Source organism: Mustelus asterias, chromosome 14 (genome assembly GCF_964213995.1).
Source record: "Mustelus asterias chromosome 14, sMusAst1.hap1.1, whole genome shotgun sequence".
NCBI lineage: Eukaryota > Metazoa > Chordata > Chondrichthyes > Carcharhiniformes > Triakidae > Mustelus > Mustelus asterias.
The window spans coordinates 1342813-1365432 of NC_135814.1; the positions used below are offsets into that span (position 1 = coordinate 1342813).

General features: G+C 61.2%; 1 protein-coding gene across 1 annotated transcript; it reads left to right on the forward strand.

The window, feature by feature from the left end:
* The first annotated feature begins 243 nt into the window (after positions 1 to 243).
* Positions 244 to 21617, forward strand: LOC144503987 (acid-sensing ion channel 1-like). The gene is made up of 3 exons (XM_078229136.1): positions 244 to 318; positions 18140 to 18241; positions 21262 to 21617. Exons 1-3 carry the CDS (start codon positions 256 to 258, stop codon positions 21367 to 21369), a joined length of 273 nt encoding a protein of 90 aa, XP_078085262.1. The 5' UTR covers positions 244 to 255; the 3' UTR covers positions 21370 to 21617.
* Positions 21618 to 22620: the final 1003 nt, after the last annotated feature.

Consider the following 22620-nt stretch of genomic DNA (forward strand, 5'->3'; position numbering starts at 1 on the left):
CCCACCCCCCCGCCCCCCCCCCCGGGATTTTACTGATATTCTGGATTGTGACCCCTGCAATACGCAGAGTGCGGGAGATTCGAGTCTAAACTCCCACTGAAAAAACAATGGGGAATTGCAGCAGCTTCCCTCGCCAACTGAGAATGTTCCTGGGAGAATCGGGCCCAGTGAGTGTTTCCTTCCCCCTTTCCCAGTCCTGCGCTGTGAAGGTTGACAGTTTCCTGTCCTGTTCCCGCAGGAGATATCGGTGGTCACATGGGGCTATTCATTGGAGCCAGTCTGCTCACCATCCTCGAAATTATTGACTACATTTACGAGGTGAGATCGTCTCTGCCGGTTACAGCGGGAGTCACTGAGAACGCAGCGCGGACAGTGGGCAGTGTGGGCAGTGCGGACAGTGGGCAGTGTGGGCAGTGGGCAGTGTGGGCAGTGCGGACAGTGGGCAGCGCGGACAGTGGGCAGTGTGGGCAGTGCGGACAGTGGGCAGTGTGGGCAGTGGGCAGTGCGGACAGTGGGCAGTGTGGGCAGTGCGGACAGTGGGCAGTGCGGACAGTGGGCAGTGTGGGCAGTGCGGACAGTGGGCAGTGTGGGCAGTGGGCAGTGTGGGCAGTGCGGACAGTGGGCAGCGCGGACAGTGGGCAGTGTGGGCAGTGCGGACAGTGGGCAGTGTGGGCAGTGGGCAGTGCGGACAGTGGGCAGTGTGGGCAGTGCGGACAGTGGGCAGTGCGGACAGTGGGCAGTGTGGGCAGTGCGGACAGTGGGCAGCGCGGACAGTGGGCAGTGTGGGCAGTGCGGACAGTGGGCAGTGTGGGCAGTGGGCAGTGCGGACAGTGGGCAGTGTGGGCAGTGCGGACAGTGGGCAGTGCGGACAGTGGGCAGTGTGGGCAGTGGGCAGTGCGGACAGTGGGCAGTGTGGGCAGTGCGGACAGTGGGCAGTGCGGACAGTGGGCAGTGTGGGCAGTGCGGACAGTGGGCAGCGCGGACAGTGGGCAGTGTGGGCAGTGCGGACAGTGGGCAGTGTGGGCAGTGCGGACAGTGGGCAGTGTGGGCAGTGCGGACAGTGGGCAGTGTGGGCAGTGCGGACAGTGGGCAGTGTGGGCAGTGCGGACAGTGGGCAGTGTGGGCAGTGCGGACAGTGGGCAGTGTGGGCAGTGCGGACAGTGGGCAGTGTGGGCAGTGCGGACAGTGGGCAGTGTGGGCAGTGCGGACAGTGGGCAGTGTGGACAGTGGGCAGTGTGGACAGTGGGCAGTGTGGACAGTGGGCAGGGTGGGCAGTGCGGACAGTGGGCAGTGCGGACAGTGGGCAGTGCGGACAGTGGGCAGTGTGGTCAGTGGGCAGTGTGGTCAGTGGGCAGTGTGGCCAGTGGGCAGTGTGGACAGTGGGCAGTGCGGACAGTGGGCAGTGCGGACAGTGGGCAGTGCGGACAGTGGGCAGTGTGGTCAGTGGGCAGTGTGGTCAGTGGGCAGTGTGGCCAGTGGGCCGTGTGGACAGTGGGCAGTGCGGTCAGTGGGCAGAGTGGACAGTGGGCAGAGTGGACAGTGGGCAGAGTGGACAGTGGGCAGAGTGGACAGTAACTGGTCAGTGTGGACAGTGGGCAGAGTGGACAGTGGGCAGAGTGGACAGTAACTGGTCAGTGTGGACTGTGGGCAGTGCGGACAGTGAGCAGTGCGGACTGTGGGCAGTGCGGACAGTGAGCAGTGCGGACTGTGGGCAGTGTGGACAGTGGGCAGTGCGGACAGTGAGCAGTGTGGACAGTGGGCAGTGTGGACAGTGGGCAGTGTGGACAGTGGGCAGTGCGGACAGTGGGCAGTGCGGACAGTGGGCAGTGCGGACAGTGGGCAGTGTGGACAGTGGGCAGTGCGGACAGTGAGCAGTGTGGACAGTGGGCAGTGTGGACAGTGGGCAGTGTGGACAGTGGGCAGTGCGGACAGTGAGCAGTGTGGACAGTGGGCAGTGTGGACAGTGGGCAGTGTGGACAGTGAGCAGTGTGGACAGTGAGCAGTGTGGACAGTGAGCAGTGTGGACAGTGGGCAGTGCGGACTGTGGGCAGTGCGGACAGTGGGCAGTGTGGACAGTGGGCAGTGTGGACAGTGGGCAGTGTGGACAGTGGGCAGTGTGGACAGTGAGCCGTGTGGTCAGTGGGCAGTGCAGACAGTGGGCAGTGGGCAGTGTGGACAGTGGGCAGTGTGGACAGTGGGCAGTGTGGACAGTGAGCAGTGTGGACAGTGGACAGTGGGCAGTGTGGACAGTGGGCAGTGTGGACAGTGGGCAGTGTGGACAGTGAGCAGTGTGGACAGTGGACAGTGGGCAGTGTGGACAGTGGGCAGTGCGGACAGTGGGCAGTGTGGACAGTGGACAGTGGGCAGTGTGGACAGTGGGCAGTGTGGACAGTGGGCAGTGCGGACAGTGGGCAGTGTGGACAGTGGGCAGTGTGGACAGTGGGCAGTGTGGACAGTGGGCAGTGTGGACAGTGGGCAGTGTGGACAGTGGGCAGTGTGGACAGTGGGCAGTGCGGACAGTGGGCAGTGTGGACAGTGGGCAGTGGGCAGTGTGGACAGTGGGCAGTGCGGACAGTGGACAGTGGGCAGTGTGGACAGTGGGCAGTGTGGACAGTGGACAGTGTGGACAGTGGACAGTGGGCAGTGTGGACAGTGGGCAGTGTGGACTGTGGTCAGTGTGGACAGTGGGCAGTGTGGACAGTGGGCAGTGCGGACAGTGGGCAGTGCGGACAGTGGGCAGTGCGGACAGTGGGCAGTGTGGTCAGTGGGCAGTGTGGTCAGTGGGCAGTGTGGCCAGTGGGCCGTGTGGACAGTGGGCAGTGCGGTCAGTGGGCAGAGTGGACAGTGGGCAGAGTGGACAGTGGGCAGAGTGGACAGTGGGCAGAGTGGACAGTAACTGGTCAGTGTGGACAGTGGGCAGAGTGGACAGTGGGCAGAGTGGACAGTAACTGGTCAGTGTGGACTGTGGGCAGTGCGGACAGTGAGCAGTGCGGACTGTGGGCAGTGCGGACAGTGAGCAGTGCGGACTGTGGGCAGTGTGGACAGTGGGCAGTGCGGACAGTGAGCAGTGTGGACAGTGGGCAGTGTGGACAGTGGGCAGTGTGGACAGTGGGCAGTGCGGACAGTGGGCAGTGCGGACAGTGGGCAGTGCGGACAGTGGGCAGTGTGGACAGTGGGCAGTGCGGACAGTGAGCAGTGTGGACAGTGGGCAGTGTGGACAGTGGGCAGTGTGGACAGTGGGCAGTGCGGACAGTGAGCAGTGTGGACAGTGGGCAGTGTGGACAGTGGGCAGTGTGGACAGTGAGCAGTGTGGACAGTGAGCAGTGTGGACAGTGAGCAGTGTGGACAGTGGGCAGTGCGGACTGTGGGCAGTGCGGACAGTGGGCAGTGTGGACAGTGGGCAGTGTGGACAGTGGGCAGTGTGGACAGTGGGCAGTGTGGACAGTGAGCCGTGTGGTCAGTGGGCAGTGCAGACAGTGGGCAGTGGGCAGTGTGGACAGTGGGCAGTGTGGACAGTGGGCAGTGTGGACAGTGAGCAGTGTGGACAGTGGACAGTGGGCAGTGTGGACAGTGGGCAGTGTGGACAGTGGGCAGTGTGGACAGTGAGCAGTGTGGACAGTGGACAGTGGGCAGTGTGGACAGTGGGCAGTGCGGACAGTGGGCAGTGTGGACAGTGGACAGTGGGCAGTGTGGACAGTGGGCAGTGTGGACAGTGGGCAGTGCGGACAGTGGGCAGTGTGGACAGTGGGCAGTGTGGACAGTGGGCAGTGTGGACAGTGGGCAGTGTGGACAGTGGGCAGTGTGGACAGTGGGCAGTGTGGACAGTGGGCAGTGCGGACAGTGGGCAGTGTGGACAGTGGGCAGTGGGCAGTGTGGACAGTGGGCAGTGCGGACAGTGGACAGTGGGCAGTGTGGACAGTGGGCAGTGTGGACAGTGGACAGTGTGGACAGTGGACAGTGGGCAGTGTGGACAGTGGGCAGTGTGGACTGTGGTCAGTGTGGACAGTGGGCAGTGTGGACAGTGGGCAGTGCGGACAGTGGACAGTGGGCAGTGTGGACAGTGGGCAGTGCGGACAGTGGGCAGTGGGCAGTGTGGACAGTGGGCAGTGTGGACAGTGGGCAGTGCGGACAGTGGACAGTGGGCAGTGTGGACAGTGGGCAGTGCGGACAGTGGACAGTGGGCAGTGTGGACAGTGGGCAGTGGGCAGTGTGGACAGTGGGCAGTGCGGACAGTGGACAGTGGGCAGTGTGGACAGTGGGCAGTGCGGACAGTGGACAGTGGGCAGTGTGGACAGTGGGCAGTGCGGACAGTGGACAGTGGGCAGTGTGGACAGTGGGCAGTGCGGACAGTGGACAGTGGGCAGTGTGGACAGTGGGCAGTGGGCAGTGTGGACAGTGGGCAGTGCGGACAGTGGACAGTGGGCAGTGTGGACAGTGGGCAGTGCGGACAGTGGACAGTGGGCAGTGTGGACAGTGGGCAGTGCGGACAGTGGACAGTGGGCAGTGTGGACAGTGGGCAGTGTGGACAGTGGACAGTGGGCAGTGTGGACAGTGGGCAGTGTGGACTGTGGGCAGTGTGGACAGTGGGCAGTGCGGACAGTGGGCAGTGGGCAGTGTGGACAGTGGGCAGTGGGCAGTGTGGACAGTGGGCAGTGGGCAGTGTGGACAGTGGGCAGTGTGGACAGTGGGCAGTGGGCAGTGTGGACAGTGGGCAGTGTGGACATTGGGCTGTGTGGACAGTGGGCAGTGGGGACAGTGGGCAGTGCGGACAGTGGGCAGTGTGGACAGTGGGCAGTGTGGACAGTGGGCAGTGTGGACAGTGGGCAGTGCGGACAGTGGGCAGTGCGGACAGTGGGCAGTGCGGACAGTGGGCAGTGTGGACAGTGGGCAGTGTGGACAGTGGGCAGTGCGGACAGTGGGCAGTGTGGACAGTGGGCAGTGTGGACAGTGGGCAGTGCGGACAGTGGGCAGTGTGGACAGTGGGCAGTGTGGACAGTGGGCAGTGCGGACAGTGGGCAGTGTGGACAGTGGGCAGTGTGGACAGTGGGCAGTGTGGACAGTGGGCAGTGTGGACAGTGGGCAGTGTGGACAGTGGACAGTGGGCAGTGTGGACAGTGGGCACTGTGGACAGTGGGCAGTGCGGACAGTGGGCAGTGTGGACAGTGGACAGTGGGCAGTGTGGACAGTGGACAGTGGGCAGTGTGGACAGTGGGCAGTGTGGACAGTGGGCAGTGCGGACAGTGGGCAGTGCGGACAGTGGGCAGTGTGGACAGTGGGCAGTGTGGGCAGTGCGGACAGTGGGCAGTGTGGGCAGTGTGGGCAGTGGGCAGTGTGGGCAGTGCGGACAGTGGGCAGTGCGGACAGTGGGCAGTGTGGGCAGTGCGGACAGTGGGCAGTGTGGACAGTGGGCAGTGCGGACAGTGGGCAGAGTGGACAGTGGGCAGTGCGGACAGTGGGCAGAGTGGACAGTGGGCAGTGCGGACAGTGGGCAGAGTGGACAGTGGGCAGTGCGGACAGTGGGCAGAGTGGACAGTGGGCAGTGCGGACAGTGGGCAGAGTGGACAGTGGGCAGTGCGGACAGTGGGCAGTGTGGTCAGTGGGCAGTGCGGACAGTGGGCAGTGTGGACAGTGGGCAGTGGGCAGTGCAGACAGTGGGCAGTGCGGACAGTGGGCAGTGTGGACAGTGGGCAGTGCGGACTGTGGGCAGAGTGGACAGTGGGCAGAGTGGACAGTAACTGGTCAGTGTGGGCAGTGTGGTCAGTGGGCAGTGTGGTCAGTGGGCAGTGTGGACAGTGGGCAGTGTGGTCAGTGGGCTGTGTGGACAGTGGGCAGTGTGGACAGTGGGCAGTGGGCAGTGTGGACAGTGGGCAGTGGGCAGTGCAGACAGTGGGCAGTGTGGACAGTGGGCAGTGGGCAGTGTGGACAGTGGGCAGTGCAGACAGTGGACAGTGGGCAGTGCGGACAGTGGGCAGTGGGCAGTGTGGACAGTGGGCAGTGTGGACAGTGGGCAGTGCGGACAGTGGGCAGTGCGGACAGTGGGCAGTGTGGACAGTGGGCAGTGTGGGCAGTGGGCAGTGCGGACAGTGGGCAGTGTGGACAGTGGGCAGAGTGGACAGTGGGCAGTGCGGACTGTGGGCAGTGTGGACAGTGGGCAGTGTGGACAGTGGGCAGTGTGGACAGTGGGCAGTGCGGACTGTGGGCAGTGTGGACAGTGGGCAGTGTGGACAGTGGGCAGTGCGGACTGTGGGCAGTGCGGACAGTGGGCAGAGTGGACAGTGGGCAGTGTGGACAGTGGGCAGTGTGGACAGTGGGCAGAGTGGACAGTGGGCAGTGTGGACAGTGGGCAGTGGGCAGTGTGGACAGTGGGCAGTGCAGACAGTGGGCAGTGCAGACAGTGGGCAGTGCGGACTGTGGGCAGTGCGGACAGTGGGCAGTGCAGACAGTGGGCAGTGCGGTCAGTGGGCAGTGCGGTCAGTGGGCAGTGCGGACAGTGGGCAGTGCGGTCAGTGGGCAGTGTGGTCAGTGGGCAGTGTGGACAGTGGGCAGTGTGGACAGTGGGCAGTGCGGACTGTGGGCAGTGCGGACAGTGGGCAGAGTGGACAGTGGGCAGAGTGGACAGTAACTGGTCAGTGTGGGCAGTGTGGTCAGTGGGCAGTGTGGTCAGTGGGCAGTGTGGACAGTGGGCAGTGTGGTCAGTGGGCCGTGTGGACAGTGGGCAGTGCGGTCAGTGGGCAGAGTGGACAGTGGGCAGAGTGGACAGTGGGCAGAGTGGACAGTGGGCAGAGTGGACAGTAACTGGTCAGTGTGGGCAGTGTGGTCAGTGGGCAGTGTGGTCAGTGGGCAGTGTGGTCAGTGGGCAGTGTGGACAGTGGGCAGTGTGGACAGTGGGCAGTGTGGACAGTGGGCAGTGTGGTCAGTGGGCGGTGTGGTCAGTGGGCAGTGTGGACAGTGGGCAGTGTGGACAGTGGGCAGTGTGGACAGTGGGCAGTGTGGACAGTGGGCAGTGTGGTCAGTGGGCAGTGCGGACAGTGGGCAGTGTGGACAGTGGGCAGTGCGGACAGTGGGCAGTGTGGACAGTGGGCAGTGCGGACAGTGGGCAGTGTGTACAGTGGGCAGTGTGGTCAGTGGGCAGTGTGGTCAGTGGGCGGTGTGGTCAGTGGGCAGTGTGGACAGTAACTGGGCAGTGTGGTCAGTGGGCAGTGTGGTCAGTGGGCAGTGTGGTCAGTGGGCAGTGTGGTCAGTGGGCGGTGTGGACAGTGGGCAGTGCGGACAGTAACTGGGCAGTGTGGACAGTGGGCAGTGTGGTCAGTGGGCAGTGTGGACAGTGGGCAGTGCGGACAGTGGGCAGTGCGGACAGTGGGCAGTGTGGACTGTGGGCAGTGTGGTCAGTGGGCAGTGTGGACAGTGGGCAGTGTGGACTGTGGGCAGTGTGGTCAGTGGGCAGTGTGGACAGTGGGCAGTGTGGACAGTGGGCAGTGCGGACAGTGGGCAGTGCGGACAGTGGGCAGTGTGGACAGTGGGCAGTGCGGACAGTGGGCAGTGTGGTCAGTGGGCAGTGTGGACAGTGGGCAGTGTGGACAGTAGCAGTGCGGACAGTGGGCAGTGTGGACAGTGGGCAGTGCGGACAGTGGGCAGTGTGGACAGTGGGCAGTGTGGACAGTGGGCAGTGTGGTCAGTGGGCAGTGTGGTCAGTGGGCAGTGTGGACAGTGGGCAGTGTGGTCAGTGGGCAGTGTGGTCAGTGGGCGGTGTGGACAGTGGGCGGTGTGGACAGTGGGCAGTGTGGACAGTGGGCAGTGGGCAGTGTGGTCAGTGGGCAGTGTGGACAGTGGGCAGTGTGGTCAGTGGGCAGTGTGGTCAGTGGGCAGTGTGGACAGTAACTGGGCAGTGTGGTCAGTGGGCGGTATGGTCAGTGGGCAGTGTGGTCAGTGGGCCGTGTGGACAGTGGGCAGTGCGGACAGTAACTGGGCAGTGTGGACAGTGGGCAGTGTGGTCAGTGGGCAGTGTGGACAGGGGGCAGTGTGGTCAGTGGGCAGTGTGGTCAGTGGGCAGTGTGGACAGTGGGCAGTGCGGACAGTGGGCAGTGTGGTCAGTGGGCAGTGCGGACAGTGGGCAGTGCGGACAGTGGGCAGTGTGGACAGTGGGCAGTGTGGTCAGTGGGCAGTGTGGACAGTGGGCAGTGTGGACAGTAACTGGGCAGTGTGGACAGTGGGCAGTGTGGTCAGTGGGCAGTGTGGTCAGTGGGCAGTGTGGACAGTGGGCAGTGCGGACAGTAACTGGGCAGTGTGGACAGTGGGCAGTGTGGACAGTGGGCAGTGCGGACAGTAACTGGGCAGTGTGGACAGTGGGCAGTGTGGTCAGTGGGCAGTGTGGTCAGTGGGCAGTGTGGACAGTGGGCAGTGCGGACAGTGGGCAGTGTGGTCAGTGGGCAGTGCGGACAGTGGGCAGTGCGGACAGTGGGCAGTGTGGACAGTGGGCAGTGTGGTCAGTGGGCAGTGTGGACAGTGGGCAGTGCGGACAGTGGGCAGTGTGGACAGTGGGCAGTGTGGTCAGTGGGCAGTGTGGACAGTGGGCAGTGTGGTCAGTGGGCAGTGTGGACAGTGGGCAGTGCGGACAGTGGGCAGTGTGGACAGTGGGCAGTGCGGACAGTGGGCAGTGTGGTCAGTGGGCAGTGTGGACAGTGGGCAGTGCGGACAGTGGGCAGTGTGGTCAGTGGGCAGTGTGGACAGTGGGCAGTGCGGACAGTGGGCAGTGTGGTCAGTGGGCAGTGTGGACAGTGGGCAGTGCGGACAGTGGGCAGTGCGGACAGTGGGCAGTGTGGACAGTGGGCAGTGCGGACAGTGGGCAGTGTGGACAGTGGGCAGTGTGGTCAGTGGGCGGTGTGGTCAGTGGGCAGTGTGGACAGTAACTGGGCAGTGTGGTCAGTGGGCGGTGTGGTCAGTGGGCCGTGTGGACAGTGGGCAGTGTGGTCAGTAACTGGGTAGTGTGGGCAGTGCGATCAGTGGGCAGTGGACAGTGTGGGCAGTGTGGTCAGTGGGCAGTGTGGTCAGTGGTCAGTGTGGTCAGTGGGCAGTGCGGTCAGTGGGCAGTGTGGATAGTGGGCAGTGTGGGCAGTCAGTGGACAGTCAGTGGGCAGTGTGGACAATCAGTGGACAGTGTGGGCAGTGTGGGCAGTGTGGGCAGTGTGGGCAGTGTGGGCAGTGGGCAGTGTGGACAGTGTGGGCAGTGTGGGCAGTGTGGGCAGTGTGGGCAGTGTGGACAGTGTGGGCAGTGTGGGCAGTGTGGGCAGTCAGTGGGCAGTCAGTGGGCAGTGTGGGCAGTCAGTGGACAGTCAGTGGGCAGTCAGTGGACAGTCAGTGGGCAGTCAGTGGACAGTGTGGACAGTCAGTGGGCAGTCAGTGGACAGTCAGTGGGCAGTCAGTGGGCAGTCAGTGGGCAGTCAGTGGGCAGTGTGGGCAGTCAGTGGGCAGTGTGGACAGTCAGTGGGCAGTCAGTGGGCAGTCAGTGGGCAGTGTGGACAGTGTGGGCAGTGTGGGCAGTGTGGGCAGTGTGGGCAGTGTGGGCAGTGTGGGCAGTCAGTGGACAGTGTGGACAGTGTGGACAGTCAGTGGACAGTGTGGACAGTGTGGACAGTCAGTGGGCAGTGTGGGCAGTCAGTGGACAGTGTGGACAGTGTGGACAGTCAGTGGGCAGTGTGGGCAGTCAGTGGACAGTGTGGACAGTGTGGACAGTCAGTGGGCAGTGTGGGCAGTGTGGGCAGTCAGTGGGCAGTCAGTGGACAGTGTGGGCACTCAGTGGACAGTGTGGACAGTGTGGGCAGTGTGGACAGTGTGGGCAGTCAGTGGACAGTGTGGGCAGTGTGGACAGTGTGGACAGTGTGGGCAGTCAGTGGACAGTGTGGGCAGTGTGGACAGTGTGGACAGTGTGGACAGTCAGTGGACAGTGTGGACAGTGTGGACAGTCAGTGGACAGTGTGGACAGTGTGGACAGTGTGGACAGTCAGTGGACAGTGTGGACAGTGTGGACAGTGTGGACAGTGTGGACAGTCAGTGGACAGTGTGGGCAGTGTGGACAGTGTGGACAGTGTGGACAGTGTGGGCAGTCAGTGGACAGTGTGGACAGTGTGGACAGTCAGTGGACAGTGTGGACAGTGTGGGCAGTCAGTGGACAGTGTGGACAGTGTGGACAGTGTGGACAGTCAGTGGGCAGTCAGTGGACAGTCAGTGGGCAGTCAGTGGACAGTGTGGACAGTGTGGACAGTCAGTGGGCAGTCAGTGGACAGTCAGTGGGCAGTCAGTGGGCAGTCAGTGGGCAGTCAGTGGACAGTGTGGACAGTGTGGACAGTGTGGACAGTGTGGACAGTCAGTGGGCAGTCAGTGGGCAGTGTGGACAGTGTGGACAGTGTGGGCAGTCAGTGGGCAGTCAGTGGGCAGTCAGTGGACAGTCAGTGGACAGTCAGTGGGCAGTCAGTGGACAGTCAGTGGGCAGTCAGTGGGCAGTCAGTGGGCAGTCAGTGGGCAGTCAGTGGGCAGTCAGTGGGCAGTCAGTGGGCAGTCAGTGGACAGTGTGGGCAGTGGACAGTGTGGACAGTGGGCAGTGTGGGCAGTCAGTGGGCAGTGTGGGCAGTGGGCAGTGTGGGCAGTGGGCAGTGTGGACAGTCAGTGGGCAGTGTGGGCAGTGTGGGCAGTGGGCAGTGTGGGCAGTGGGCAGTGTGGACAGTCAGTGGGCAGTGTGGGCAGTGTGGGCAGTGGGCAGTGTGGGCAGTGGGCAGTGTGGGCAGTCAGTGGGCAGTGTGGACAGTGGGCAGTGTGGACAGTCAGTGGGCAGTGTGGACAGTGGGCAGTGTGGACAGTCAGTGGGCAGTGTGGACAGTGGGCAGTGTGGACAGTGTGGGCAGTGTGGACAGTCAGTGGGCAGTTTGGGCAGTGTGGGCAGTGGGCAGTGTGGACAGTGGGCAGTGTGGACAGTCACTGGGCAGTGTGGACAGTGTGGACAGTGTGGGCAGTCAGTGGACAGTCAGTGGACAGTCAGTGGACAGTCAGTGGACAGTCAGTGGGCAGTCAGTGGGCAGTCAGTGGGCAGTCAGTGGGCAGTCAGTGGACAGTCAGTGGGCAGTCAGTGGGCAGTCAGTGGGCAGTCAGTGGACAGTCAGTGGGCAGTCAGTGGGCAGTCAGTGGGCAGTCAGTGGGCAGTCAGTGGGCAGTCAGTGGACAGTCAGTGGGCAGTCAGTGGGCAGTCAGTGGGCAGTCAGTGGACAGTGTGGGCAGTCAGTGGGCAGTCAGTGGGCAGTCAGTGGACAGTCAGTGGGCAGTCAGTGGGCAGTCAGTGGGCAGTCAGTGGACAGTGTGGACAGTCAGTGGGCAGTGTGGACAGTGTGGACAGTGTGGGCAGTGTGGGCAGTCAGTGGACAGTCAGTGGGCAGTGTGGGCAGTGTGGGCAGTCAGTGGGCAGTGTGGGCAGTGTGGGCAGTCAGTGGGCAGTCAGTGGACAGTGTGGACAGTCAGTGGGCAGTCAGTGGACAGTGTGGGCAGTCAGTGGGCAGTCAGTGGACAGTCAGTGGGCAGTCAGTGGACAGTGTGGGCAGTCAGTGGGCAGTCAGTGGGCAGTCAGTGGACAGTCAGTGGGCAGTCAGTGGACAGTCAGTGGGCAGTCAGTGGACAGTGTGGACAGTCAGTGGGCAGTGTGGACAGTGTGGACAGTGTGGGCAGTGTGGGCAGTCAGTGGACAGTCAGTGGGCAGTGTGGGCAGTGTGGGCAGTCAGTGGGCAGTGTGGGCAGTCAGTGGGCAGTCAGTGGACAGTGTGGACAGTCAGTGGGCAGTCAGTGGACAGTGTGGGCAGTCAGTGGGCAGTCAGTGGGCAGTCAGTGGGCAGTGTGGACAGTCAGTGGGCAGTCAGTGGGCAGTCAGTGGGCAGTGTGGACAGTCAGTGGGCAGTCAGTGGGCAGTCAGTGGGCAGTGTGGACAGTCAGTGGGCAGTCAGTGGGCAGTCAGTGGGCAGTGTGGACAGTCAGTGGGCAGTGTGGACAGTCAGTGGGCAGTGTGGACAGTGTGGGCAGTCAGTGGGCAGTGTGGACAGTGTGGACAGTGTGGGCAGTGTGGACAGTCAGTGGGCAGTGTGGACAGTGTGGACAGTGTGGACAGTGTGGGCAGTGTGGACAGTGTGGACAGTGTGGACAGTGTGGGCAGTGTGGGCAGTGTGGACAGTGTGGACAGTCAGTGGGCAGTGTGGACAGTGTGGACAGTGTGGACAGTGTGGGCAGTGTGGGCAGTGTGGACAGTGTGGACAGTGTGGACAGTGTGGGCAGTGTGGGCAGTGTGGACAGTGTGGGCAGTGTGGGCAGTGTGGGCAGTGTGGACAGTGTGGGCAGTGTGGGCAGTCAGTGGGCAGTGTGGACAGTGTGGGCAGTGTGGGCAGTGTGGACAGTCAGTGGGCAGTGTGGGCAGTGTGGGCAGTCAGTGGACAGTCAGTGGACAGTGTGGGCAGTCAGTGGGCAGTCAGTGGGCAGTGTGGGCAGTCAGTGGGCAGTCAGTGGGCAGTGTGGGCAGTGTGGGCAGTGTGGGCAGTGTGGACAGTCAGTGGGCAGTCAGTGGGCAGTGTGGGCAGTGTGGGCAGTGTGGGCAGTCAGTGGGCAGTGTGGGCAGTGTGGGCAGTGTGGGCAGTGTGGACAGTGTGGGCAGTCAGTGGACAGTGTGGACAGTCAGTGGGCAGTGTGGACAGTCAGTGGGCAGTCAGTGGGCAGTGTGGACAGTGTGGACAGTGTGGGCAGTGTGGGCAGTGTGGGCAGTGTGGACAGTGTGGACAGTCAGTGGACAGTCAGTGGGCAGTGTGGGCAGTCAGTGGACAGTCAGTGGGCAGTCAGTGGGCAGTGTGGACAGTCAGTGGACAGTCAGTGGGCAGTCAGTGGACAGTGTGGGCAGTGTGGGCAGTCAGTGGACAGTGTGGGCAGTGTGGGCAGTCAGTGGGCAGTGTGGGCAGTCAGTGGACAGTGTGGGCAGTCAGTGGGCAGTGTGGGCAGTCAGTGGGCAGTGTGGGCAGTGTGGGCAGTCAGTGGGCAGTGTGGGCAGTGTGGGCAGTCAGTGGACAGTGTGGACAGTGTGGACAGTCAGTGGGCAGTCAGTGGACAGTGTGGACAGTCAGTGGGCAGTCAGTGGACAGTGTGGACAGTCAGTGGGCAGTCAGTGGACAGTGTGGACAGTGTGGACAGTCAGTGGGCAGTGTGGGCAGTCAGTGGACAGTGTGGACAGTGTGGACAGTCAGTGGGCAGTGTGGACAGTGTGGACAGTCAGTGGGCAGTGTGGGCAGTGTGGGCAGTCAGTGGGCAGTCAGTGGACAGTGTGGGCAGTCAGTGGACAGTGTGGACAGTGTGGGCAGTCAGTGGGCAGTGTGGACAGTGTGGGCAGTGTGGACAGTGTGGACAGTGTGGGCAGTCAGTGGACAGTGTGGGCAGTGTGGACAGTGTGGACAGTGTGGACAGTGTGGGCAGTCAGTGGACAGTGTGGACAGTGTGGACAGTGTGGACAGTCAGTGGACAGTGTGGGCAGTGTGGACAGTCAGTGGACAGTCAGTGGACAGTGTGGACAGTGTGGACAGTGTGGACAGTCAGTGGACAGTGTGGACAGTGTGGACAGTGTGGACAGTCAGTGGACAGTGTGGACAGTGTGGACAGTGTGGACAGTGTGGACAGTCAGTGGACAGTGTGGGCAGTGTGGACAGTGTGGACAGTGTGGACAGTGTGGGCAGTCAGTGGACAGTGTGGACAGTGTGGACAGTCAGTGGACAGTGTGGACAGTGTGGGCAGTCAGTGGACAGTGTGGACAGTGTGGACAGTCAGTGGGCAGTCAGTGGACAGTCAGTGGGCAGTCAGTGGACAGTGTGGACAGTGTGGACAGTCAGTGGGCAGTCAGTGGACAGTCAGTGGGCAGTCAGTGGGCAGTCAGTGGGCAGTCAGTGGACAGTGTGGACAGTGTGGACAGTGTGGACAGTGTGGACAGTCAGTGGGCAGTCAGTGGGCAGTGTGGACAGTGTGGACAGTGTGGACAGTCAGTGGGCAGTCAGTGGGCAGTCAGTGGACAGTCAGTGGACAGTCAGTGGGCAGTCAGTGGACAGTCAGTGGACAGTCAGTGGGCAGTCAGTGGGCAGTCAGTGGGCAGTCAGTGGGCAGTCAGTGGACAGTGTGGGCAGTGGACAGTGTGGACAGTGGGCAGTGTGGGCAGTCAGTGGGCAGTGTGGGCAGTGGGCAGTGTGGGCAGTGGGCAGTGTGGACAGTCAGTGGGCAGTGTGGGCAGTGTGGGCAGTGGGCAGTGTGGGCAGTGGGCAGTGTGGACAGTCAGTGGGCAGTGTGGGCAGTGTGGGCAGTGGGCAGTGTGGGCAGTGGGCAGTGTGGGCAGTGGGCAGTGTGGACAGTGGGCAGTGTGGACAGTCAGTGGGCAGTGTGGACAGTGGGCAGTGTGGACAGTGTGGGCAGTGTGGACAGTCAGTGGGCAGTTTGGGCAGTGGGCAGTGTGGGCAGTGGGCAGTGTGGACAGTCAGTGGGCAGTGTGGGCAGTGGGCAGTGTGGGCAGTGGGCAGTGTGGACAGTCAGTGGGCAGTGTGGGCAGTGTGGGCAGTGGGCAGTGTGGGCAGTGGGCAGTGTGGGCAGTGGGCAGTGTGGACAGTCAGTGGGCAGTGTGGACAGTGGGCAGTGTGGACAGTGTGGGCAGTGTGGACAGTGTGGGCAGTGTGGACAGTGTGGGCAGTGTGGACAGTGTGGGCAGTGTGGACAGTCACTGGGCAGTGTGGACAGTGTGGACAGTGTGGGCAGTCAGTGGACAGTCAGTGGACAGTCAGTGGGCAGTCAGTGGGCAGTCAGTGGGCAGTCAGTGGGCAGTCAGTGGGCAGTCAGTGGGCAGTCAGTGGGCAGTCAGTGGACAGTGTGGGCAGTCAGTGGGCAGTCAGTGGGCAGTCAGTGGACATTCAGTGGGCAGTCAGTGGGCAGTCAGTGGGCAGTCAGTGGACAGTCAGTGGGCAGTCAGTGGACAGTGTGGGCAGTCAGTGGGCAGTCAGTGGGCAGTCAGTGGGCAGTCAGTGGGCAGTCAGTGGACAGTCAGTGGGCAGTCAGTGGACAGTCAGTGGGCAGTCAGTGGACAGTCAGTGGGCAGTCAGTGGACAGTGTGGACAGTCAGTGGGCAGTGTGGACAGTGTGGGCAGTCAGTGGGCAGTCAGTGGACAGTGTGGACAGTCAGTGGGCAGTGTGGACAGTGTGGACAGTGTGGGCAGTGTGGGCAGTCAGTGGACAGTCAGTGGGCAGTGTGGGCTGTGTGGGCAGTCAGTGGGCAGTGTGGGCAGTGTGGGCAGTCAGTGGGCAGTCAGTGGACAGTGTGGACAGTCAGTGGGCAGTCAGTGGACAGTGTGGGCAGTCAGTGGGCAGTCAGTGGGCAGTCAGTGGGCAGTGTGGACAGTCAGTGGGCAGTCAGTGGGCAGTCAGTGGGCAGTGTGGACAGTCAGTGGGCAGTCAGTGGGCAGTCAGTGGGCAGTGTGGACAGTCAGTGGGCAGTCAGTGGGCAGTCAGTGGGCAGTGTGGACAGTGTGGGCAGTCAGTGGGCAATCAGTGGGCAGTGTGGACAGTCAGTGGGCAGTGTGGACAGTCAGTGGGCAGTGTGGACAGTGTGGGCAGTCAGTGGGCAGTGTGGACAGTGTGGACAGTGTGGGCAGTGTGGACAGTGTGGGCAGTCAGTGGGCAGTGTGGACAGTGTGGACAGTGTGGACAGTGTGGGCAGTGTGGGCAGTGTGGACAGTGTGGACAGTGTGGACAGTGTGGGCAGTGTGGGCAGTGTGGACAGTGTGGACAGTCAGTGGGCAGTGTGGACAGTGTGGACAGTGTGGACAGTGTGGGCAGTGTGGGCAGTGTGGACAGTGTGGACAGTGTGGACAGTGTGGGCAGTGTGGGCAGTGTGGACAGTGTGGGCAGTGTGGGCAGTGTGGGCAGTGTGGGCAGTGTGGGCAGTCAGTGGGCAGTGTGGACAGTGTGGGCAGTGTGGGCAGTGTGGACAGTCAGTGGGCAGTCAGTGGGCAGTGTGGGCAGTCAGTGGGCAGTGTGGGCAGTCAGTGGGCAGTCAGTGGACAGTCAGTGGGCAGTCAGTGGACAGTGTGGGCAGTCAGTGGGCAGTCAGTGGGCAGTCAGTGGGCAGTGTGGGCAGTCAGTGGGCAGTCAGTGGGCAGTGTGGGCAGTGTGGGCAGTGTGGACAGTCAGTGGGCAGTCAGTGGGCAGTGTGGGCAGTGTGGGCAGTGTGGGCAGTCAGTGGGCAGTGTGGGCAGTGTGGGCAGTGTGGACAGTGTGGGCAGTGTGGGCAGTGTGGGCAGTGTGGACAGTGTGGGCAGTCAGTGGACAGTGTGGACAGTCAGTGGGCAGTGTGGACAGTCAGTGGACAGTCAGTGGGCAGTGTGGGCAGTCAGTGGGCAGTGTGGACAGTCAGTGGACAGTGTGGACAGTCAGTGGACAGTCAGTGGGCAGTGTGGGCAGTCAGTGGGCAGTGTGGACAGTGTGGGCAGTGTGGGCAGTCAGTGGGCAGTGTGGGCAGTCAGTGGGCAGTGTGGACAGTCAGTGGACAGTCAGTGGGCAGTGTGGGCAGTCAGTGGGCAGTGTGGACAGTCAGTGGACAGTCAGTGGGCAGTGTGGGCAGTCAGTGGGCAGTGTGGACAGTGTGGGCAGTGTGGGCAGTGTGGGCAGTGTGGGCAGTGTGGGCAGTCAGTGGGCAGTGTGGACAGTCAGTGGACAGTCAGTGGGCAGTGTGGGCAGTCAGTGGACAGTCAGTGGGCAGTGTGGGCAGTCAGTGGACAGTGTGGGCAGTCAGTGGGCAGTCAGTGGGCAGTGTGGGCAGTGTGGACAGTGTGGGCAGTCAGTGGACAGTGTGGGCAGTCAGTGGACAGTGTGGGCAGTGTGGGCAGTGTGGGCAGTCAGTGGACAGTGTGGGCAGTGTGGGCAGTCAGTGGACAGTGTGGGCAGTCAGTGGGCAGTGTGGGCAGTCAGTGGGCAGTGTGGGCAGTGTGGACAGTGTGGGCAGTGTGGGCAGTCAGTGGGCAGTGTGGGCAGTGTGGGCAGTCAGTGGGCAGTGTGGGCAGTGTGGGCAGTGTGGGCAGTGTGGGCAGTGTGGGCAGTCAGTGGGCAGTGTGGACAGTGTGGGCAGTGTGGGCAGTCAGTGGGCAGTGTGGACAGTGTGGGCAGTGTGGGCAGTGTGGGCAGTCAGTGGGCAGTGTGGACAGTGTGGGCAGTGTGGGCAGTCAGTGGGCAGTGTGGACAGTGTGGGCAGTGTGGGCAGTCAGTGGGCAGTGTGGGCAGTCAGTGGGCAGTGTGGGCAGTGTGGGCAGTCAGTGGGCAGTGGGCAGTGTGGACAGTGTGGGCAGTCAGTGGGCAGTGTGGGCAGTCAGTGGGCAGTGTGGGCAGTGTGGACAGTGTGGGCAGTGTGGGCAGTCAGTGGGCAGTGTGGGCAGTCAGTGGGCAGTGTGGGCAGTGTGGGCAGTGTGGGCAGTCAGTGGGCAGTGTGGGCAGTGTGGACAGTGTGGGCAGTCAGTGGACAGTGTGGGCAGTCAGTGGGCAGTGTGGGCAGTGTGGGCAGTCAGTGGGCAGTGTGGGCAGTCAGTGGGCAGTGTGGACAGTGTGGGCAGTCAGTGGGCAGTCAGTGGGCAGTGTGGGCAGTGTGGACAGTGTGGGCAGTGTGGGCAGTCAGTGGGCAGTGTGGGCAGTCAGTGGGCAGTGGGCAGTGTGGACAGTGGGCAGTGGACAGTGTGGACAGTGGGCAGTGTTGAGGGAGTGAATGTTTGTGGAAGGGATAGCAATCAAGCGGGGCTGCTTTGTCCTGGATGGTGTCGAGCTTCTTGAGTGTTGTTGGAGCTGCACCCATCCAGGCAAGTGGGGAGTATTCCATCACACTCCTGACTTGTGCCTTGTACATGGTGGACAGGCTTTGGGGAGTCAGGAGGTGAGTTACTCGCTGTAGTATTCCTAGCTTCTGACCAATGGCCTGTTGCTCTGAGGTGCCGCTGGAGGTGTGCAGCCTAGTTCCTGTGCCATGCCGGGGTACGGGGGGGAGAGTGTCTGCCGGTTGGATGTGTTGCTGGGAGGTGACCGGATGTGTTGACTGAATAATCCTGTTGTTATTATGCAGCTAATCCGGAATAAACTTCGGCAAGTTCTGAATCCGCACCGCCGCTCTCCAGCCGAAACCCAGAATAGCATCGCAACACTCGTGATCGATGACCTCAAACTCGTGAGTAAACAGAAGACAGAAAATACCGACCCTCTGACAGTGCAGCACTCCCTCAGTACTGACCCTCTGACAGTGCGGCACTCCCTCAGTACTGACCCTCTGACAGTGCGGCACTCCCTCAGTACTGACCCTCTGACAGTGCGGCACTCCCTCAGCACTGACCCTCTGACAGTGCGGCACTCCCTCAGTACTGACCCTCTGACAGTGCGGCACTCCCTCAGTACTGACCCTCTGACAGTGCGGCACTCCCTCAGTACTGACCCTCTGACAGTGCGGCACTCACTCAGAACTGACCCTCTGACAGTGCGGCACTCCCTCAGTACTGACCCTCTGACAGTGCGGCACTCCCTCAGTACTGACCCTCTGACAGTGCGGCACTCACTCAGAACTGACCCACTGACAGTGCGGCACTCCCTCAGTACTGACCCTCTGACAGTGCGGCACTTCCTCAGTACTGACCCTCTGACAGTGCGGCACTCCCTCAGTACTGACCCTCTGACAGTGCGGCACTCCCTCAGTACTGACCCTTTGACAGTGCGGCACTCCCTCAGTACTGACCCTCTGACAGTGCGGCACTCCCTCAGTACTGACCCTCTGACAGTGCGGCACTCCCTCAGTACTGACCCTCTGACAGTGCGGCACTCCCTCAGTACTGACCCTCTGACAGTGCGGCACTCCCTCAGTACTGACCCTTTGACAGTGCGGCACTCCCTCAGTACTGACCCTCTGACAGTGCGGCACTCCCTCAGTACTGACCCTCTGACAGTGCGGCACTCACTCAGAACTGACCCTCTGACAGTGCGGCACTCCCTCAGTACTGACCCTCTGACAGTGCGGCACTCCCTCAGTACTGACCCTCTGACAGTGCGGCACTCCCTCAGCACTGACCCTCTGACAGTGCGGCACTCCCTCAGTACTGACCCTCTGACAGTGCGGCACTCCCTCAGTACTGACCCTCTGACAGTGCGGCACTCCCTCAGTACTGACCCTCTGACAGTGCGGCACTCCCTCAGTATTGACCCTCTGACAGTGCGGCACTCCCTCAGTACTGACCCTCTGACAGTGCAGCACTCCCTCAGTACTGACCCTCTGACAGTGCGGCACTCCCTCTGTACTGACCCTCTGACAGTGCAGCACTCCCTCAGTACTGACCCTCTGACAGTGCAGCACTCCCTCTGTACTGACCCTCTGACAGTGCAGCACTCCCTCAGTACTGACCCTCTGACAGTGCGGCACTCCCTCTGTACTGACCCTCTGACAGTGCAGCACTCCCTCAGTACTGACCCTCTGACAGTGCAGCACTCCCTCAGCACTGACCCTCTGACAGTGCGGCACTCCCTCAGTACTGACCCTCTGACAGTGCGGCACTCCCTCAGTACTGACCCTCTGACAGTGCGGCACTCCCTCAGTACTGACCCTCTGACACTGCAGCACTCCCTCAGCACTGACCCTCTGACAGTGCGGCACTCCCTCAGCACTGACCCTCTGACAGTGCGGCACTCCCTCAGTACTGACCCTCTGACAGTGCGGCACTCCCTCAGTACTGACCCTCTGACAGTGCGGCACTCCCTCAGCACTGACCCTCTGACAGTGCGGCACTCCCTCAGTACTGACCCTCTGACAGTGCGGCACTCCCTCAGTACTGACCCTCTGACAGTGCGGCACTCCCTCAGCACTGACCCTCTGACAGTGCGGCACTCCCTCAGCACTGACCCTCTGACAGTGCGGCACTCCCTCAGTACTGACCCTCTGACAGTGCGGCACTCCCTCAGTACTGACCCTCTGACACTGCAGCACTCCCTCAGCACTGACCCTCTGACAGTGCGGCACTCCCTCAGCACTGACCCTCTGACAGTGCGGCACTCCCTCAGTACTGACCCTCTGACAGTGCGGCACTCCCTCAGTACTGACCCTCTGACAGTGCGGCACTCCCTCAGCACTGACCCTCTGACAGTGCGGCACTCCCTCAGTACTGACCCTCTGACAGTGCGGCACTCCCTCAGTACTGACCCTCTGACAGTGCGGCACTCCCTCAGTACTGACCCTCTGACAGTGCGGCACTCCCTCAGTACTGACCCTCTGACAGTGCGGCACTCCCTCAGCACTGACCCTCTGACAGTGCGGCACTCCCTCAGTACTGACCCTCTGACAGTGCGGCACTCCCTCAGTACTGACCCTCTGACAGTGCGGCACTCCCTCAGTACTGACCCTCTGACAGTGCGGCACTCCCTCAGTACTGACCCTCTGACAGTGCGGCACTCCCTCAGCACTCCCTCAGCACTGACCCTCTGACAGTGCAGCACTCCCTCAGTACTGACCCACTGACAGTGTGAGACATGATTTTCCACTCACAAAGCCATGCTGACTGTCCCTAATCAGTCCTTGCGTCTCTAAATGCCTGTAGTTCGTGTGTCTCAAAATACATTGCATTCGAACCATCATACATAAGAACATAAGAACATAAGAAATAGGAGCAGGAGTAGGCCATCTAGCCCCTCGAGCCTGCCCCACCATCCAATAAGATCATGGCTGATCTGACGTGGATCAGTACCACTTACCCGCCTGATCCCCATAACCCTTAATTCCCTTACCGATCAGGAATCCATCCATCCGCGCTTTAAACATATTCAGCGAGGTAGCCTCCACCACCTCAGTGGGCAGAGAATTCCAGAGATTCACCACCCTCTGGGAGAAGAAGTTCCTCCTCAACTCTGTCTTAAACCGACCCCCCTTTATTTTGAGGCTGTGTCCTCTAGTTTTAACTTCCTTACTAAGTGGAAAGAATCTCTCCGCCTCCACCCTATCCAGCCCCCGCATTATCTTATAAGTCTCCATAAGATCCCCCCTCATCCTTCTAAACTCCAACGAGTACAAACCCAATCTCCTCAGCCTCTCCTCATAATCCAAACCCCTCATCTCCGGTATCAACCTGGTGAACCTTATTTGGAATATCATGGTTCCAAATGTCTTTGTGGATTTGGGAGCTGTGTTTTACTGGAACTTTCTGTCTTTGTCCTCAGAGCTCTTGTGATTCCGTGAGATGTAACCCTGAAGGAATGGTTATCAGCAGCAACACTCTGCCTCGTCACCCTCAGCACACACTGCCCTTCGAAGACTTTGCCTGTTGAGTCTGAACAGGATGGTTCATCTGTCCCTCCTTTCCTCTTCCATCCCTCCCTCCATCCTTCCCTCCTGTCCTCTTCCATCCCTCCCTCTATCCCTCCCCCATTCCTCCCTCCTATCCTCTTCCATCCCTCCCTCCATCCCTCCCCCATCCCTCCCTCCTGTCCTCTTCCATCCCTCCCCCATCCCTCCCTCCTGTCCTCTTCCATCCCGCCCTCCATCTCTCCCTCAATCCCTCCTGTCCTCTTCCATCCCTCCCTCCATTCTTCCCTCCTGTCCTCTTCCATCCCTCCCTCCCTCCCTCCCTCCCTCCATCCCTCCCTCCCTCCCTCCCTCCCTCCTTCCCTCCCTCCCTCCCTCCATCCCTCCCTCCTGTCCTCTTCCATCCCTCCCTCTATCCCTCCCCCATCCCTCCCTCCTATCCTCTTCTATCCTTCCCTCCATCTCTCCCTCCATCCCTCCTGTCCTCTTCCATCCCTCCCTCCATCCCTCCCTCTTGTCCTCTTCCATCCCTCCCTTCATCCCTCCCTCCATCCACCCCTCCATCCCTCCCCCATCCCTCTCTCCTTCCAGTCCTCTCTCCATCCCTCCCTCCATCCAGTCCTCTCTCCATCCGTCCCTCCATCCCTCCCTCCATCCCTCCCCATCCCTCTCCCATCCATCCCTCCCTCCAGTCCTCTCTCCATCCCTACCTCCAGTCTTCTCTCCATCCCTCCCTCCAGTCCTCTCTCCATCTCTCCCTCCAGTCCTCTCTCCATCCCTCCCTCCATCCCTTTCTCCTCAGAATAGAGGAATCTCGGAATCCTCTCACTTGCATCAACTTGTCAGCTACACAATCGCAAGCCAAAGTCTCGCACAATCCTCGTCAATATCCCTGACTGCAAACCTCTTTCAAAGAACTGATCTTGTTTCTGTGTAACCATCTGTACTCCAAACATTTACCTGGAACTGAAAAATGTCCGTTTCTCTCTATCTCTTTTTTAATTACGCCGAGTGAAGTTATTGTACTTTCGCTGAATCTAGTTGTTGAATTTGACCCGTGTGGGGATTGGTCCGTTCTCAGCTTCGCATGTCATTAACTACATTCCTATTGGCGGATGCTGACTGTACCGTATCAAAACTAAATAATTCCTCTAAAAACCTCTCGCTAGTGAGTGGCACTCACTCAACACTGAGGTGGGACACACTCTGGGTCAGGGGGGACACACTCTGGGTCAGGGGGGACACACTCTGGGTGAGGTGGGACACACTCTGGA